This window comes from Archocentrus centrarchus, chromosome 4 (assembly GCF_007364275.1).
Source record: "Archocentrus centrarchus isolate MPI-CPG fArcCen1 chromosome 4, fArcCen1, whole genome shotgun sequence".
NCBI classification, from domain to species: domain Eukaryota; kingdom Metazoa; phylum Chordata; class Actinopteri; order Cichliformes; family Cichlidae; genus Archocentrus; species Archocentrus centrarchus.
In genome coordinates this window covers 12,894,704-12,915,073 of record NC_044349.1, presented here as the reverse complement: position 1 = coordinate 12,915,073, position 20,370 = coordinate 12,894,704, and the positions used below count along the sequence as shown (strand labels likewise).

Here is a 20,370-nt window from a genome sequence, read left to right as displayed (position 1 = left end):
CATAATTTGAGGTATGTTATTGGTATAAAAATGTTCTTGTCCATTAATGTATTTTTTCATTATCAAAACAAGATCACATGGTGGCGCAGTGGTTAGCACTGTAGCCTCGCAGCAAGGGGTTCAAATCCATCATCTGGGCAGACCTTTCTGTGTGGAGTTTGCATGTTCTTCTCATGTTTGTGTGGGTTCTCTCTGGGTACTCCAGTTTCCTCCCACAGTCCAAAGACATGCAATTAGTGGGATTAGGCTAACTGGTGATTCTAAATTGCCCATAGGTGTGAATGGTTGTCTGTCTCTCTGTGTTAGCCCTGGTGACCTGTCCAGGTTTCCAGGTTTCCTGGACCCTGCCTCTCTCCCTATGACAGCTGGGATAGCCCCCCCCCCCCCCCCCCCCCCCATTACATATAAGGAAAGAAATCATGATCCATTGACTTTATTCCACATTTCAACAGCCTTGTGGTTTTATGGAAATGAATGTTTGTAGTAGTTTAAATCCAAATAAAGACTTGGCCAATTTTTCACAAAAGTGATTTATGTGTTTATTAATGTTAAAACAGTTAATGTTTGAGGTTGTGTTTAATAACCACTGAACCACAGAAGTGTTAAAAACACTTCCTTCATTCCTCCATACTAAGCAGAGGTTAAAAAAAAAAAGGGTCAAAAAGGATGATCCAAACCGATCCTCCTAAAGGTCAGATTTGCTGCAAGAGAGAAAAGACTCCGTGCCAACTATAAGCTCACTGCATTTAAACTATATATGTAGTCATAGGGGGTGGCTTCAAGGGCAAGAAAAGAAAAGCAGTGCAGCATTAGCCTTCATCCATCTTCTTTTCCTCCATCCATTTGTCCTTTCATCCTTTTGTCCTTCCAGCAGGCAGCCTTCCTATTTCCCCCTGAGTGTCTTTAAGGCTCCCATCATTTTTCACTGAGTCATAAATTATATGACTCAAACTGGCAGAGGTCAGTGCTGATAATTTAAGAAGAGCTGGATGTGGCATGTTTTTGTAAGTAAAGGCATAATTAAAAAAAAAAAAAAACTACAGGAAACAGATATTAAAGCCACAACTAGAATGCCACCTGTTATAGCTGACCATAATGCACTCAACAAAGTGCTAGTTAGGCAACATGTCTTTATTTCCAAAATGAGACAACAGTGAAGACAAAAAAAACAAAAATATTAATTCCAGTGTACACCATATTAGCAGATTTGAGCCATACTATGAAGATATGAGTACTGAGAAAGTCAGAAGGAGTTGCACTGTGTCTTTGTGGATCTACAGGAAGCATACAGTATGATGAGATGCCAAAAAAGGCACTCCTGACTTCTTTACACCTAAAGAAAGTAGCCGAAAGGAAAGAAATGCACCATATTATTATATTTAACACTTTTATAAACAGAATACACTTAAAAAAAAATACCTTTGGTCTACAGCTTTGTACAGCCCCTCTGATTTTGGACTATCTTGCAAGCACTATGCAACCACAGAATTGGAGTTCTGTGTTATTTTAGAAATTCTCTGGTTTTACCAACCTGTTCACTTTCATTGTGTTTGACAAACCAATCACAATACACCTATGTCACTCAAAATTCCTCACATATCAGAAACTTCCTACTACAGCGGTAGCTAATAAAGTCCCTAAAATTGGAGCGCTACTCTATGTTGTTCCCTGGTTCCTGCAGTGAAGAATAGAAAAAATAGGTACTATCTCCAACAGTTACCAGAACCATTAAAAAGTTCCTGTGGTTCAAAAACACCTCTATAAAGCATAATTCTATGTGCTGATACTGCTGGTATGTATGAAAGAAATAGCCTGAGGGATTAACGGGACGATGATGATTCTCCCCTAGCTTCCTCCAGTTGTCCTAAAATGAATAAAATTTTTTAAAAATTCTCCAACATATTTAACCCTATCAAATCAACTGACCAGGAGTGGCAATTTAGGGCTCAACAGGAAGAAGTTTACGGATCAACTGAGCCTTTCTGTGTGCAGGAATTTTGTGCCTGCATGGATTTCCTCTGGTTTCTCTGTGTTGACCCCATGATGGACTGGAACAATGTCCTTTGGACAGACAAGACCAAAGAGGAGCTGTTTGGCTATAAATTGCAGCACCATGTTTGGATAAAACTAAACGCAGCATATCAGCATAAACACCTTATACCAACTGTCAGCATGGTGGTGGAAGGGTGATGATTTGGGCTTTTTTTGGGGGGGGGATCTGGACACCTTACAATCACTGAGTTGACCATGAACTCCTCTGTGTACCAAAATATTCTAGATTCAAATGTGAGGCCATCTGTCTGATAGCTAAAGCTTGGCCCATTCATGCAGCAGGACAATGATCCCAAGAAGCAGTTGTAGCAGCAAATCTGCAGCAAGAATGGCTGAAAAAGAAAAGACCCAAAGTGTTGCAGTGGCCCAGTCAAAGCCCAGACCTCAAGTTGATATAAAGGCTGTGACAGAACCTTAAGAGCTGTACATAAACAAATGCCCACAAACCTGAATGAACTGAAGAAACATGAAGAAGAGTGGGCCAAAATTCTTCCACAACAATGAGAGAAACTGACAAAGTCATTCAGAAAACAACTGCTTTATGTCTTTATTGAGGTATTTTTTCCTTTTTGGACAGGACACTAGCAAAGAGCAGACAGGAAAGTAGGGAAAGAGTGCAGGTGCATGACATGCAGCAAACAGACCAATTCAGAATCAAATCCAGGCCCCTGATGTCATAGTCCTACACTGGTCTGTTTTCTATTTTGGCCTTCCAACTCTCCACGAGTCTTGGTTGGGTTGGGCAGGTGAGGATCCACCTGTGGGTGGAGCTTTGGTTACCGGCTCTTCATCTTGCCTCACCTGTTGCTCATCAGTCTCATCCTCAGCCAGTACTTAAGCAGCTCCAACGTCCAGTCTCAGCCGGTTTGTCTGCGTAACTGTAATCAGGCTCCTTCATGACTCCCCTGTGTTTTTGCAAGCTCGTGGGCCTAATGTCTAAGTTTCCTTGATTCTCAGTGATTCCTGCATGTAACCTACCTGTTTGAGTAGCTGGACCATTCCCTCAAGAATCCTTCGCCGGAGAATTCAACGCATCTACTCATCACCCTCCTACAAATCCATTCAGCAGTGCAAAACAGACCATTGGCCCCCCTCCCGGAGGGGTTACATACAGGAAACAGTGAGAATTCTACCCAGAAAAACCAAGTAAGCCGTCTCACTCACCACATACATTTCTGTGGACCCTCCTATCTCTCCTCTCTCTCTCTGTGGCTCACCCCCAGTACAGTCCTCTGGCACTCCCTCAGCTGGCATCTCCACCTGTGCAAACTTGTTATTCAATAAATTAATTGAACTGTTTGTCTGCCTTGAGTCTTGCTTCAGAGCCCACTTTGTTTTATTGCCATTCTTGCATCTGATGCCTGCAGCCTTTCAGCACGTGGGTCACCTACTCAACCAACTGAATCACAGCAGTATCGGTGATTCCTTCAAGTTGTTGCTGCTAAAGGTGGTTCTACAAACTATTGTCTCAAGGAGTGTGCTCAGATTTTTTTTTTTCCACACACCGCATCTGCATTTTGGTTTAGTTTTGGTTAATAAATAATGCCATGGTGTAATGTGTCATGTGTTGTTCATCTGAGACCCGGTAAGGACAATACAATTTTGGATTCTGGCTTTTCTTTCCATAAAGAGAGCTAGTCTATCAAACTTCCCCAAATCTGGCAGTAGATGTAAAATGTGGAGACAGACATCTAAATTATCAACAGATTTGGATTTGGTTTGTCTAATTACCAAACCAAAAGCCTGTGAAACAAAGCAGTTTTCTTTAGACAGCCTGGTTTCAGGTTTTGACTGTAAATCAAAGCCATCAGATCTTCATGCTTCATTCAGCACAGGGATGCTGTGCTGCTGTCGGCTGCTAATTCAGCTGCAACCACATTACTCTCCTCCCTAATAAGGTTTACTGAGGGTCTGTCTTCCCAAGCTGCACCCTCCTCCACCCTCACAAACATCATAATGGAGCTTGACGAAAGCATGTGCCTTTGCTTCTTGCAGTGTGCTCTTGTTAATGAGCATTGTGCATGTGATTGTGCGCATACAGAAACATTTCGGTGTGTGAAGGCAAATGTTGCCCAGTTTGAAATGTGTCATCAAATGCATGTGTGAATTTCTGTCTAGACTTTTTTTTTTTTTTAACAGATCTTAATACAGAAAAAAGGTCTTGTGTTGCCAACGTTAAACTGGAGCTAATGTCGACAAAACTATTATGTATCAAGTATAATGGAAGTTCTAAGTTACACATAAAATGTGTGCGTTTATAAATTATGTACGTTAATATTCACTGATTTTGTTTCAGTGAGAGGATGAGCCATTCTCATTAGTAGCCTTTAAAAAGGATAATTAGGTGAGCCAGTAAAGGTCAGGAAGCCCAGCAGGATGCAGACAGTGATCAAGAACTCTACACTCAGCTTTGACCTTCACACGTCTGGGAACATTTTGGCAGGGAAGCTCTAGCTTCTTCCCTAGGTTTTAGAAGGATGCATGTTGTTCATTATTAGCTCATTTCCTGCCCTTTCTGAAAATTGTGTTGTGCAGCTTAGCTAAGATGCAAATACATTTTTTCCCCATAACTATTGTCTTTGGTCAGTAAAAGGTCTTGACTTATGAGCGTCATTAAGTTCAGATTTTTTTTTTTTTCTTTTCATAACTTGTCTGTGCTATTTTAGTCTTCAGTCATATTTATTCCTTGTGAAGCACAAGTTTCAGGTGCTGGTGCATTCAGCCTCACTGGAGTCACACATCTGATGCAAACAGGTATTAAAACAAAAAAATAAAAATTGTGTGAGTCTGCAGGATGAGGCCAAGTACAGATTAAATGCTGTGCTGAAGGTCACAATGACATTGGGGAGAACCAGAAATGAGGAAAGCTCTACAGGTGCACAATTACAGGCCAAACACTGAAACTAGGAAAGGGACCAGGAACATTTATGAATTAGTTTAATATGCTAATTTTTGACAATCTGTGAAAAAGTCATTTCAATTCAGCCTCCAGAGGAAGTGTATCCTTCACCAAATATGTAATCCAACCAAAAACCAACGTCCACCTGCTGGTTACTTAGCAGAGCACATATACCAAACATCTACTGTTGGAAAGAAGCCAATGTTCCCCACCGACAGCATCTTCTGAAACATCCAGTATCTGAGGTGAATTTAATGCACTTTGCCAGTTCTCACTGATTTCTTATCTGTTTAGTGACTGTTTGCAGGGCAGCAGGAACTGTGTTCTCTGGTCTCTTTTTCTTTTAACTACAATTTTTAAAAAAATGTATAAAAACTGAATAAAGCAGTCCAAAAAAAAAAATAAATTTATTTTCCCAAATAAAATTTGTCAAGTTTTTTGTTCACTACAACAGCATCTGAAATGCTTTAATGCTTTCACATTAAACAAAACAAAGCATTTAACATGTCATCACTAATGATGGGTTGAGAAAATTATAAAACTTTTTTTTTTTTTAAATAAGAACTTTACTTTAAGTGCTTTAATATAAGTGTATTCACATATATTAAAGATCCATCCACTTTCTGTATGTGTATACCATACTATTCCAGTTACACAAATATCAAACCTTTAAACGAAGGCAAACATAGTTAAACTTTTCTGGATTAAAAATAACACTGCCCACAAGTTGTACAAGTCAGTACATAAACTCAAGTCCTTGCTGATAAAGGCTGACAAGATAGATTATCACATGTATAGTTATTAGGAGAGAAATGCTCCACATTTATTCTGAGTCATTTATGTAGTCAGTTGAGTCCTTTTGCATTGGATCCAACAGTCTCAGCCTATTCGGTCCCAAACAGAGGAAACATGATGCCACAGTTTCAAGGGTGACAGGGAGAAATGGGTCCACCTGAAAAAAAAAAAAGAGTCACTCACATTTAATACAAAAACATCTGTCATTACGCTTTCAACATATTTCCAGTATTTAAGAAAAAAACAACTAACACTGAAAATAATGAGTACAAGTTTTCCTGACTCATGTTTTTTTTTTTTTAAATTGGATTAAGTAAAGGGAGGAACCAGACAAGTCAGGACAAGGTAGATCCATGGGAAAGAGTTTCAATAATCTTCAGGGTATATCATCAATAAGTTGCCAAATTTTGCCATTATACATTTTTAGGATGTACTTAAACATATCCTCTAACCTGTCAAATATTAATTCTCATTGAGTTTTTTTTTTTCTCTCTATTTGTGCAGCTGTGTGGACATTGTCATGCTACAGTTTGCAAAAACAATCTGTAGATAAATCTACCTCGAGCCACTAAGTTTGTTTTTATTTTTTTCCCTCTCTCCACATAGCGCGAGTGGAAGCATGGTGGAGCAGTGGTGTATCAATATCAGGGCAAATGCAATGAAAGCAGCTTGTTGGGTCAAATAGCTCTGGTAACAGGTCTAACTGAATCTATGTCAGGTTCTCACTGCAGGTACATCCACCACAGCAAGCACCAGGATGTAAATCAATACCCCCTCCTTCCATCCATGAACACACTAATTTCATTGAAGGCTATTCTGTGTGTGTATGGTAGAGAATGAAAGGGAGATGGAGCAAATGAGGTACATATGTAGGTTAATGAAGGTCATTTTTTAATCCCATTACAAGATGTGTGTACGTGCAGGAGAGCAGACGAGGCTTTTTTAGGACCTTTGTTCCATAATGTTATTCTATCATGAGGACAATTTGTTAACTGTTCTTTCCAAAGACAAGTTCTTGCTATAAACGCCATAAAGCTGTAGTTCTTCATAAGAAGTAATGAATGAGTTTAAAAATGTAATCTAACATTCAAATACAAAGTGATGAGAGAAAGTTAAAGATCACTAACAGTTTCCCCCTTAAATCAAACTCTACAGTAAAAGTCAGTTTATTTACTTATATAAATGTAGCACAGTTACTTAGGAGATGGGATTATTTTGGTCATGACTTATGTGCCAATTGTGAACTTATCTCATGAGAAAAAAACAATGTGTGTATCTGTACCCCAAGTACCATCCTGGATTTGGCCCAGGGCAGCAGTGTGGAGGCTCAGGGTGCTCAGGATTGGAGGTGGTGTGGCCACTGAGGGGGCAGAATCCTTAGGCTGGCACAGCACCTCCTCTGGTGTCACCGCCGTGGGATTACTGACAGGTGGAATTGGTGGAGAAGTCACACTTGGTGTCTGAAAACAGATTTAAGATTTTATTAACAGACAAAAAAAAAAAAAATTGGAAGACTGAATGGGTTTGCCTCCTCACCCTGAGCAAGTCATAACAGGAAACATTACACATTAACCTCAGTGGACAGAAAGCACTGTCAATACAACAGCAGTAGATGAGGTCAGTGTCAGGTGCTCATACCTGGATGTTGTAGATGACCTTACTATCCCCGATATACTCCAGGCCGGGCATTTCATCGTCTTCAACCTGACAAATCAAGAAAATATAAGTACACCTGAAATTTTATTTTATGGACACATTTTTAGCTGAATCTGCTCACTTACTGAAATGACAAACAATTTTTTAGGTAACAACATTTCAAGCAACATAACAGGCCCGCTGCAGATTTGACTGTGTGAATAAATGAATAAAAATATACAATCTATAGATGTATTAACTCTACAATTTCCTGACTATGATTACAGTGAAGATGAGCTACAAAAAGAAAAAAAAAAAACCTTCAGGAAAAAAGAAACTATACAACCCAACAAACATATCCTCAGTTTCGAAACTAATAAAATATTTCACATATAAAATATTTAAATCAGAGTGAATTTTAGCTCATGCATGCATGCTGTCATTTATTAAATCTATGGAGCAGCATGTTGTGCAAGTGTCCCTCTATTTTTGATATTAAGCACGGTTCAGGTTAGCTTCAATTCTGATATATACCAACTGGGATTTAAATGTCAGCTCCACGATAACAATCACCTCTTCTTAAAATGCACATCACTACATTTGGACTATGTAACATTTCTATCAAACTTAAGACAGACAGAAACACGGTCACATCTCCTTCCCCTATGTTCAATTTAACAACTCGCCACTCATAAATATATGAGAGTGACAATTTTGCAATCCAGTGTCCATTAAACAGCCCACTGATTGGCTGCAATCTTATTTATTGTCCAACAACAAGCTGTGACCTTCCAACAGCCTGACTATACATTAAGCAGGAGTGGACTGCAACTCCGCCTTCAGCGATATGATGTGTGTTTGATCTGAGTGTGCATACTAACTGTCTGTGTGTGTGTGTGTGTGTGTGTGTGTGTGTGTGTGTGTGTGTGTGTGTGTGTGTGTGTGTGTGTGTGTGTGTCTGTGTGTGTGTGTGTGTGTGTGTGTGTGTACACATGTGCTGCAGTGGGCCTAGAGCAATGAAAGTATGGCTGGGAAGATAAGCGCTGTGGATAGTAGAGAGCAAAAGCTTCACAGCAACATTAAGACTGGGGAAAAAAATGAAAGTGAGAGGAGGTGGGAGAGAGGCGACAAAGACTGGACTCATAGATAGAACCAGAGACGTAAAGCTGTAAATCCATGAAAAACAAATGACCAATACGGGGAACATTTTGGTCATCTGTAAAAATCTTTAAGAATGCTGTACAAAGCACAGCAGTGACTTGGTGTTAAGCTTAATTATCAGTGTTTAAAGTAGGGCAAATATCTGTGCTCTTTTGAGAGGAAGGGCTCACAAAATGAAGAAATGAATCTTAATTAAACTGATGAACTATGATAGGTGTCTGTCTGTGCTACCTTTAGTGCGTCCATTATGGAAGCATCTCCTTGCTTGTGGGATGAAATCATTTCCTCCTCCACATCTGGCAGGTCAAACATTCCCTCTCCCAAGTAGAGACTCACAAGTGTGTCCTGAACAGACACCTGACATTAAAAAAAACAAAACAAAAAAAACAGCAGGAATGAATGACCTCAGAACCTATCCTGAATTTAAAAAAAAAGAAATACTAATGCATGTGTTATTGTACTTCCACTCTTAATTATGCAGTTGTACACTAGAAAAACTGCCAACTACAAATGCTTTATATGCACTGGTACAGCTCAAATACGAAAAAACACTAAAAGCTTGTCAAAAACTGTCGATCATCATGGCACAAGACCAGCAGGTGTTTTTGTGTGTGTCACTCACTGCTGCAGTATCTGCAGGGCTGCAGGGTGTCCCATGGCCTTGGCTCAGCAGGACAGAGTGGATATAAATGTCATCATCAGTATGTGTGTCACACAGGTAGAGCTGAAGCACATCTCCACTGTAACAGTCCAGGGCACCCACCAGGGTGCGAACACAGGACAGTTTCTTGAATTCAGCTATTGCCTCAAGAGTCCAGCAACCCTACAAGAAACCAAGGCTCATTTATGAATCCAAACGTAAGAGCACTGAGCAGTAAATTCACTGCTTGCCCAAAACATTCAGTTAAATCCTGTTTATAGTATTACAAGACAGCTGATAATATGGCATTAACAAGACACTCGTGCAGCAGTTTATAGAAAGGCTTGCATTTGTAAGGAAACTGATTATTAAATAAGATAAGCCACAGACTCACAGAGGTGGGTTTAATTCCAGCAAGTGAAGATGGAACAGCTTGCACTGGAAGAACCGAATAAGCTGACCTGGGACAAAGACATTCAATGTGGGAAGGACATCATATCTCATACACCTACCAACTTTAAAAAAAAAAAAATATATATATATACATTTAATTTGTTTTTTTAACTTAAAGATTTTTCAGAAGCCCCTACTTGAGAAACTTGAGGTTGGCGGTTGGCACAACCATCACATCACCAAAGTCAACGTAGTACACTTCCACCTGAGTGGGGTTGATCACCTTGTGGATCACTACCCGATAGAACCACATTCCAGCTGGTGAAACACAGCAGACCTGACCCCGTCGAACAAATCGCTGGGGAAGGCGATAGCGCTCCAACACTTGAGGGTAGTGGTAACATCGTCTAGAGGACCGGGGGGGGTGGGGGTGGGGGGTGGTGGTGGTGGTGAGATGTTATTGATCAGAGGAGCAGGCACAATTAAATATTAAGTACGGAAGCTGCTACTAACACATGCACCACCTCATCTCAAACATCATGTCCTCCATAGCTCGGGCCTCCTCAGTCTCACTGAAGCGAATGTAGAAATGTCCAGGCGACTCCACCCATTCCACCAAGACTGCTACCAGCTCTCGAGCAGGATGGCGCGTTGGTGGTTTGAGACGCTGGTTTTGGAGGGCATCGAGGGGCACAGCAGGGCTGTGACGCCCCTGAATCATAGTGTACATTTCAGATATCTACAGAAAGACACATATAAAAACAAAAACAACAAAAAAACAAAAGGTTTTCTATAATATTCAGCTACTCCTCATTATTGCTAGATTTCAGTGTTAAACTTCATAGGTGGATAAAAATCTATATTTTACACAACACAGAGACAATCACAGGCTGTAAAATCGTGGCTTTTACAGCCTGTGGCTTTTAATGTCATTGCAGCAAGTGGCACTCTAATTACTTTAAAGTGGCTGTGGTTAAAACAAACAAAGGATGTTGCCTGACCATTTCTTTGGTCTTATTACTGGTCTCCAGCTCCTTGCTCTCATCATCTACTGTGACGTGATCACCGTCTACTTGCCAGCTCTTCAATGGCAACTTCTGAGCATCATTAAAACTCTCTCTCTCTTCTGAGTCTAGAAACAAAGGCAAAAAAAAAAATTTCTGCTTAGCTGAAAGTCAGAATTTTTCAAGAATGCCCTGAAAAATGATATCTAAGACAACATTATTTATTACAATATGTAACTGAACAAACACAGATGAATGAAAATGAAACAAAATCCCAGGCACTAATGATGAATACACACCCGACTGTATATTGGCACTGCCATGTATGTTCCTGATTATCCAGTCTTGTCCACTGCCACCCCCTGCTGGTTTCAGCTGGAAAGTGTCACCCATCGCATCGACAAGTTCGGTGACACTAACAAAGCCGTTCTGTTGCAGAGGCAAGTCCTCACCAAAAAGCCTCTGAAAAAAAGCAAGAAAGCAACTCATTTAAGATTCCCAAGAAGATCAGTGTGCATCTTTGATTACTGTCTACTCTGATATCAAATGACCTACAGGCGCAAGCAGAAGTAACTGTGTGTTGTGTGTGTTTTCTAGATCTATAACGCACAATAAACAAGAAAGAGTTAATGATTAGGATCTATCTGCTTTTAAAAATCCTTGATCAGTTTTCTCATTTAAGACTCTCTGTTAACAATACATACATGAAAACCATTGTTTTTTTTACCTTGTACTCAGTCGGCAGTTTGTGAACTGATAATCCACCATCTGTTTGACCTACAACCTGCAGAGTTGTAAATATGTTAACACTTTTCATGACACTGCATTTTTGTTTTGTGTTTTTAATATGTGGAACAGCATTGTTAACAAATGTTCCATTTGTTGACCTCTTACTGTCATCTCTTACTGACAAAGCAGTTTCAGCACAATGAGGTCACAGATGTGACACGTTAAATGGTCACACTCTTTGATTCATATTCATACAGCTCTTTATTCCTCACATAGATTAACTATAAAAGCAGCTGCACTTGGAGACTACTGCTTTGCACTTCATGCCCGCATGATTAAAACAGGGCTCTAAGACATATGATTATTAACTAGCGTGAAGACTCACCGCTCGTAGCTTGTCTTTCAGCTCCTGACTAATGGTGCCAGCAACTCCATTCTCCAGAATCTGCTGACGAAGCTGTTCCTCCAGCTAATATTAAATTTAAGGAGAAAGAAGAACCTGTACTTAACAGATACAAGGCACACCAAATGTGTTTTCTCACCGTTACTTGCTTGCATGATTTCATGACAAAACTATTTCTTATTTTTGTGCTGTGAATCTGAATGTTTGACCAAAGCAAGAGTCTTAAAGATGTAGGCATGACAGTTTATCCAGACCACCAAGAGGAAATGGAACACTGGACATTTCATACTGCATTAAAAAACTGATGTTTTTCAGCTGCATTTGAAGGTTCTCCTCAAATGAAAACCAACCTCGAGGACACATTTATCAAAGAGCTGACCCTCTGGGGGAAGTTGGGGTTTGGCTTCCTGATTCTTCTCAGCCTTCACCAACTTGCTGCTGACAGGTGCTGCCTCATTATGGACAGAGTCCAAAGAAGCCTGCGTAGATGACTGGTTCTGAGAAGTCGGCTTCTCTGGAACTTCAGCTGAGGAGAACAAAGGTGTCTCAAAATTCAAACTACTGCAATAACACACATCCTCCACAATTTCAATTTGTCAGTTTCTTTTAGTTTATATAACACCAAATCCCACCATTAGAAGTGCGTACAAAGACTGCAAAGCGCAAACAGGGCAAAACAAAATTACAAGAGAGAGGATACACAAACGTTAAGAAACTGATACATTTCATGCCTGCATAACACCAACTCTCTAAGAACACACCTGGAGGTCTCGTTGGCACTTTGGAATCTGGACTGCCAGTCCTCAGTAATGCTGGCTTTAACAGTGCAGTCCTCTTTGATGAACTGGATGGTCTGAGCAGTGGCTTAGGGACCATATGATCCCTCAGGGACAGAAGTGAGCCAAACCTGCTCTGTTTAATGACAAACAGGTCTGCCGCTGACCCCAGCATCTCTTCAGTGGAGAAGAACCCATAGTTGTAAAAGTGCAGCGGTTGGCCGAAGCAGCGCAAGTAACAGCACTCCAAGTCAGACAACCTAATGGGACCCTGAGAGAGGAGCTACATTATTACTTCATCGAAAGTACAGTGACAGAGCGACATGTTGGTTTTTTTTAATTTTTAAATCAAAAACTGGAAAAAGAAAAGCATGTCAGGTATATTCTCTTTAGAAGGATGTGCTTGAACAGTGCATTTCAAAATGAATGTAAAAAGTCTAGACCTTATGAAGTGTACAAAAATAAAAGACTAACAATAATCTGTGCTCTCACTTTGCTCATATTTTATTTAGTTCAAGGACGCTCGGCTTGTACCATGTAGATAAACCCGCTGCAAAATCTTCAGCAGGCCTTAACAGCCAAGGACATTAAAATTACACACACTGTGCTTGGGTGAGAAATAGTAAATACTTTTCAGTCCTACCTGGGACAGCAGGATTCGGAACTGTGCCCTCAGCTGTGCAGGGACAGATGGAGGCACAGGACCTCTTCTAGGGAGAATCACAGGGCGGGGTAAAAGGCAGCTGGCACCTCCTCTTCTGACCTTTTTGACTGGCTTAGAGCGCTGCTTGGCCACCAGCTCCTCAATGTTTCGAGTAAACTCGTCGCTGATAGCTGCAAAGGGGAAACCGGGGTGAAAACATCAAATTTAAAATTTATCCCAGTGTTCAAAGACAAGAGAAATTAAAGCCACAAGCGGCGATGATCAGGCCCTCGCACCCGGCGCTGGTCAACCCGTGGCACGCTGGAGCCAAGGCGCGCTCGATCAGGATGATTTCAAGAATATATGTTTCCAATTTCCTACATTTAGGAGAAATTACATCTTTTGCTCTCCATATAAACACAACACCGTATTTGGGGGGTGCAGCGTGCAAAATAGGGCATTGGTCTGATTGACTTTTTGGATCGTGATGGTGTACAGAATGTCTCTACCCCATTTCATAAATTTCCAGGAAACTAAATCTTTTGCTGTCCATATAAACCCAATGCAGTTTTTGGGGTGTCGTCACGGCTGTGGCGTGCAAAATAGAGTACGGGTCTCATTGACGTTTTTGAATGATGTCAGAAACGTTGAAACAAATTTTCATGCATTTCAGAGGAACTAAATTCAGAGAAACTAATTCTGTGGGCTGTCATACACATTTTCATTTGCTTCTGTAGGGGGAGCTATTGCATCTATAGCCTTGACTCCATAGTTATGGATTCAGCCTGAGTTTGTACATGAGTGATTTAAATAGCAGGCCTGAAAATGGCAAAAACTGACACCGTCAATTGAAAATGGCTGACTTCCTGTAGGGTTTCGGGTATGGGTCCAAGAGACTTTTTTGTACATCTTAGGATGTTACATGAGCCTGCACAATTTCAGATATGTAGATAAAATGTAGCTCCGGGGCTACGCAAAAAACATGGTATTTCATGATATTTCCAGGTCCCACTAGGTGGCGTTCTAACATTTAGGGACTTTATACATATCATTGTGTTTAGGGCGGGAGGCTTATCAAACCACTAAAGTTTGATGCAGAGTGGGCAATGTGGCTTTGAGTCACTGCCATTTTTGTGTTCATGGCGAAACATCGAACTTTGCCATCCTGCCAGGGTCACACCCTTTGGTGAAAACTCACAGTTTTGAAAACAATGTAAGACCAACTCCTTAAGGCTTTCCAGGGGAAATTTGAGATGGTTCTGCTCACCCACCTTGGAGCTGTACCTCAAAGTGTAAAATATGACATTTCCTGTACCCACTAGGTGGCGCTGCAACTGTCAGTAAATATCATATGTATGGGTTCAGGGGCAGACGGTCATCCTACTGAAGAAGGTTGATCCAGATTGGAGAATGTAAGTTTGAATGAGAGGCAATCAAAATTTCCTGGCGAATGATTGAAATTCACTGGGGTGTCACGGCCACGCCCTCTGGTGAAAACTCACCATTTTTTAAATTTAGATTCCCCCTGGTGTGTAGATAAGAAAAAACAAATATGAAGTTGATAACATCCGAAACCTATGAGTTATTAGAGAAAGTATGAGGGCAGTAAATCACTAAAATCACCCATTTAATTCAAAATGGCAGTCTTCCTGTTGTGTTTAGGGCATTGGACCCTGTGGTCTTTTTTGTTACACATATGTAACAATGTACATGAAACACAGCAGTGGGAACTGAACTAAAGGTGGCACTGTAGAGCCATTTTGAAAGGGTCATGCCTGAAACCATTAAAATACTTAAATTTTCACCAGACCTGACATGTATGCAAAATTTCATGAGTTGTTGAGCATGTTTAGGCCCTCAAAAAAGCAATTAATTTGCCTAAATGTCCAAAGCAATTACAATAGGGCCTTCACACTGGTTGTGCTCGGGCCCTAATAATGCCTCACACACTAAGTTTTTGTTTCACAAAAAGAAAAAAAAAGCATCTACCTTTAAAGAATGTGCTGCCATCTGATCTAAAGTTAATAGACACCACGTCAGGCATCTCCTCAGCCATATGCAAAATGTTTCTGAAGCCCAGGAGTTTCAGGGGCATTGGCTGCCCCATCATGGTGTGGTATTCTCGCTTGAGCTCATCTGGCTCCAAACCCCTCTTGGAGGAAACGAGCAAGGAGCGAACATCCTTCTTCAGCTGAGCCAAAATTTCTTCCTGGTTCATTTTACCTGAATATGCCTGAAAAACACAGCAAGTAGTCAAATGCTAAAGAAAAAAAAAAACAAAAAAAAAAACAGAAACATACTGTACCATGTGAAGCCACAAAATCAACATTATATATTGCCAAAAGTATTCATTCACCCATCCAAATCATTGAATTCAGGTGTTCCAATCACTTCCATGGCCACCAGTGTATAAAAACAAGCACCTAGGGATGCAGACTGCATCAACAAACATTTGTGAATGAATGGGTCATTCTCAGAAGCTCAGTGAATTCCAACATGGTACCATGATAGGATGCCACCTGTTCAACAAGTCCAGTCATGAAATCTCCTCACTACTAAATATTCCACAGTCAACTCTTAGTGGTATTATAACAAAGTGGAAGCAATTGGGAACGACAGCAACTCAGCCATGAAGAGATACACACAGAGTAGGGTCAGCTTTCTGCAGAGTCAATCACTACAAACCTCCAAACTCCATGTGGCTTCAGATTAACTCAAAAACAGTCCATAGGGAGCTTCATGGAATGGGTTTCCACGGCCGAGCAGCTGCATCCGAGCTTTACATCACGAAGTGCAATGCAAAGTGTTGGATGCAGTGGTGTAAACCACGCTGCCACTGGACTCTAGAGCAGTGGAGACATGTTCTGTGTAGTGCCGAATCACGCTTCTCCTTCTGGCAATCTGATGGATCAGTCTGGGTTTGGCTGTTGCCAGGAGAACGGTACTTGTCTGACTGCATTGTGCCAAGTGTAAAGTTTGGTGGAGGGTGGATTATGGCATGAGGCTGTTTTTCAGGATTTGGGCTTGTCCCCTTAACTCCAGTGAAAGGAACTCTTAATGCTTCAGCATACCAAGACATTTTGGACAATTTCATGCTCGCAACTTTGTGGGAACAGTTTGGGTATGGTGCTTCCTGATCCAACATGACTGCACACCAGTGCACAAATCAAGGTCCATAAAGACATGGATGAGTGTGTTTAGTGTGGAAGAACATACCGGGCCGCACTAAAATAATAAATAACTTACATTATTTCAGTTTTATTTATTATCTGAGGCTGAACGACGTTTTACTTTGAAAAATGGGCGGATTCTCTCCGTTACATCCGTCTATGACTCCCTCTTGACGTGTCAAGACGCTTGTCTTGGTCACGTCAATTAAATCGACAAGCGTCACTGGTTCCCTTACCACTAAAGAAATTGGTTGGTTGACCAACATAACGCTCGTTTAAATATTTGAGTGCTCAACCAGAAAAAGAAAAGCGCTATATAAGAACTAGTCCAGTAACCATTTATATTTAGCAACACCGGGGATAGCAGTGAGGCGGACCCTGCCAAGTCAAGCTGATTCTCCGGCGGTCGACACCGCGGCTCTGCATCCAAAACTCAAATCAAAGCTTGTATTGGTGTGTGCCGGCTGATACTAAGTGAGGCTATAGTAGACCCAGTCAACCCACAAGCTAGCAAGAATGAGTTGCAGAGAAACAAGCTCAGGGCTCACACTGATTCAGCGTTATGGTGAGTTGTATTTTTTCATGCGGTTTATAGAGTAAAAATCGCCTAAGTTGAAGTCGCTCAAATCGGATTTTCGCTCTAGTCGGATGGCTTCTACAGCTCCTGATTTTTTTTTTCCTCTCATAAAATCATAACCTAAATCAGTCGGATTTTCGCCTACCTCGGATGAAAAATCGGGTCCCATTGTAATACATTTCCAATTAAACATGATCGCATAAGGCGGATGAGTTTAGCGTTAAAGCCATCCTCAGCTCCTGCAAGCCACTTCCATGCATCGGCTCGTTCATGCACAGCTACACACACTCACAACGCCTGGAGATCGCTTTAGTGTCTATCATATCATAACATTTCATTTCACCGGAGACAATTATGGCAAGCGGGAGGCAAGTGTAAGCTGGTGTTACGTCGAGCCGCGTTTCCCCATCAGATACGGTTTCCCCAGCGTCTCTGCGCCGCTCACGCGGCAAAAATCGCGCGTGCTTGTTCAGCGCTCGTAACCACACCGCCGTGCTTGAGCCGCAGGAGAACTACGGACACCGTGAAAGCTCAAACAACGTGTTTCGGCGAAGTTGTCCCACTTTTTGCAAATGCGCTCCCATCAGATACGTGCGCTCTCTCTCTCTCTATGTTTAGATGTTTATCGATAGATAGATAGATACTCCATATAGCCCATGCGGATAGCTCTATATAACCCAAAACTGGGTGAACACATCTTGATAGCCTAATAACAGCCATCAGAAACCGTTCCCCCTGTGTTAAACTGGGGGAACACATTCTGATGGCCCAGGGACAGCCATCAGAAACCGTTCCCCCTGTGTTAAACTGGGGGAACACATTCTGATGGCCCAGGGACAGCCATCAGATACCGTTCCCCCTGTGTTAAACTGGGGGAACACATTCTGATGGCCCAGGGACAGCCATCAGATACCGTTCCCCCTGTGTTAAACTGGGGGAACGCGTCCTGATGGCCCAGGGACAGCCATCAGAAACCGTTCCCCCTGTGTTAAACTGGGGGAACACATTCTGATGGCCCAGGGACAGCCATCAGATACCGTTCCCCCTGTGTTAATCTGGGGGAACACGTCCTGATGGCCCAGGGACAGCCATCAGGAAACGTTCCCCAGTTTAAAACAGGGGGAACGGTATCTGATGGCTGTTATTAGGCTATCAAGATGTGTTTACCCAGTTTTGGGTTATATAGAGCTATCCGCATGGGCTATATGGAGTATCTATCTATCTATCTATCTATCTATCTATCTATCTATCTATCTATCTATCTATCGATAAACATCTAAACATAGAGAGAGAGAGCGCACGTATCTGATGGGAGCGCATTTGCAAAAAGTGGGACAACTTCGCCGAAACACGTTGTTTGAGCTTTCACGGTGTCCGTAGTTTTCTTGCGGCGCAAGCACGGTGCGCTGGTTAGAGCGCTGAACAAGCACGCGCGTTTTTTGCCGCGTGGGCGGCGCAGAGACGCTGGTGGGCGGCGCAGAGACGCTGGTGGGCGGCGCAGAGACGCTGGGGAAACCGTATCTGATGGGGAAACGCGGCTCGACGTAACACTGGAAATGTTGTCTAACACTAAACCTGTCCGTGGCTCAAAAAAGGTTGGGGACCACTGCAATAGAACACCTTTGCGATGAATTAGAGCGGAGACTGCGAGCCAGGCTTTCTCAGTGTCTGTAAGAATGGTGAAATATTCCCACAAACACACTCTCATATTAAACCCTACGGATTAAGAATGGGATCTCCCTCAAGTTCATATCAGTGTGAAGACAGACAAGCAAATACTTTTAGCAATATAGTGGAAAACTGGCGACAACTTACCTTTCTGTAAACACAAAACTCACTTCACTGATTGAAACGGATTTTTAAGCAGTCTAATAAATATCAAGGAAACCTGAGTGGCCCTCTGCTGGTTTGCACGAACGTCCACATGCCAGCCTAAAACCGGTGTGATTAGCTAAAGTTAGCTAAAACAGCTCTCTGCTTTTGCTAGCGCAGGACAGTGCGAACTGAACAAGTTCACTTTTCGAAGAACTCAAGACTAGTTTAATTCTGTAGAAACCTGTTGTTCTAGTTAGCACCCTAGCTAATTAATTGCAATTTCAAATTCGTCAACCCTTATTAGCTTGCCACTGCACAAATCACTTACCGCTCCCACAGCAACCATAAAAACAAGCGCGGTCCGGCTTCGTGATCGCCCCGCCCATATATTCAGATAATTCAACACATTTTGAATAGAATAGACTAGAATAGAATTCCTTTATTTGTCATTATACAGAATGTACAATGAGATTGGAGGGCCACTCCTGTTAAATGCCATGCAGTAGAAACCCACTTTATAAAAATGTAAAATAAAGCTTCTAAGAATATACAGAAAATAAAATAGAATGTATGAAAAATATACATTATAAAAAATTAAATAAATAGGTAAGTATATGCATATAATAATGAAGATGGCGAGTGTTGCACTTTGGTGAATGAATATTGGATATTGCACATTAGAAGAGTGATAGATATTGTTCAGTATAAATAATATAATATTGCACAGAGATGTGGGTATTGCACAGTTAGAGTTGGTGAGATCAAGGTGGTGATTGCTTTGGCAAAGAAACTGTTCTTGAGTCTGTTTATGAATAATAACTAACCAAAACAATTTTTTTTTTTCCCCCCCCCCCCCCCCAGTTTTGTCACATTTGTGAGACTAACAGGACACCTGCTGCCTAAAGACGTCAGCGGTTATGGATCCAATACTGCCCCTTTTACTAATAGATTTGATCAAACATGAAAATACTGATACATATTTACTTTGTATCTTTCTTACTGTTTATAGTTTATGTGCCAGTAGAATAAAACATATAATGTAAAACATATGCATATGTTTTATAAAGTGAGTGTGTGTGCTTTGCAGAGCTTCAGGAGGGCTACACAATAGAGATTCAGTTTAATTTAGCACAAGTCAGGGAGGTTACAGTAAATTATTTTCTTTTCCAAACAAAGAAAGCTCTTCAAGACCTGACTCTGCACATTCCTTGATAAGACACTCAGTGTGAGCCCTATACTGGCATAATTAGTCCAAACAGTAAAACCCTCAGTCCTGTATTCCACACGTCCCTGTGTGGTGCTGACTTTACCACAGAAGAAGCACAATCTAAGCAAACCCAAAGATTAGGGGTACAAAGTCTAATGGCACTTGAATGCATGTCCCAGATGATTAAATATTAATGGCATGAATTTCAGTTTAACACCAAAGACCACAAATTAGTGGACTTTGGTGTGTAATTTTAGGGGTCTATAAACAAACAAATGTTTAAAAGGGCCATTTCTACTGATCTTTATTATCTTAAGAGGAAAATGTGGGGATGTGTAAGATTAAGAAATACAAGTTGAGAACAGAGACAAACCCTTGAAAACTGCTTCAGTTTTACCAGTTTACAAATAAATATAATATTGGTAAAATGAAATGGGCACACACATCACATGTAAATATTTACATTTCTAA

General features: G+C 41.2%; 1 protein-coding gene across 2 annotated transcripts; it reads right to left on the bottom strand.

Annotated features, from left to right (window-relative positions):
* Positions 1 to 5,468: 5,468 nt before the first annotated feature.
* Positions 5,469 to 19,065, bottom strand: LOC115779388 (tudor domain-containing protein 5-like). Of its 2 annotated transcripts, none has more exons than XM_030728024.1 (17): positions 19,021 to 19,065; positions 15,120 to 15,363; positions 13,131 to 13,321; positions 12,473 to 12,758; positions 12,062 to 12,237; positions 11,694 to 11,777; positions 11,307 to 11,363; positions 10,879 to 11,041; positions 10,577 to 10,707; positions 10,100 to 10,314; positions 9,773 to 9,982; positions 9,577 to 9,643; positions 9,165 to 9,365; positions 8,774 to 8,899; positions 7,385 to 7,450; positions 7,029 to 7,206; positions 5,469 to 5,903 (listed from the first exon to the last, which is right to left on the bottom strand). In XM_030728024.1, the coding sequence occupies exons 1-17, from the start codon at positions 19,036 to 19,038 to the stop codon at positions 5,875 to 5,877; spliced, it is 2,442 nt and encodes an 813-aa protein (XP_030583884.1). In that variant the 5' UTR covers positions 19,039 to 19,065; the 3' UTR covers positions 5,469 to 5,874. The 2 variants fall into 2 exon arrangements, with proteins under 2 accessions (XP_030583884.1, XP_030583885.1); XM_030728025.1 differs by lacking the exon at positions 19,021 to 19,065 and adding an exon at positions 18,693 to 18,994.
* Between the last annotated feature and the right edge of the window lie 1,305 nt (positions 19,066 to 20,370).

Excerpts from the sequence above, each read along its gene's own strand:
- LOC115779388 (XM_030728024.1), bottom strand. Across the intron at positions 10,315-10,576 it reads GTAATAAGACCAAAGAAATG|ATATCTGAAATGTACACTAT; the intron begins GTCAGGCAACAT and ends GTCTTTCTGTAG. Across the intron at positions 9,366-9,576 it reads CTGGAATTAAACCCACCTCT|GGTTGCTGGACTCTTGAGGC; the intron begins GTGAGTCTGTGG and ends GGTTTCTTGTAG.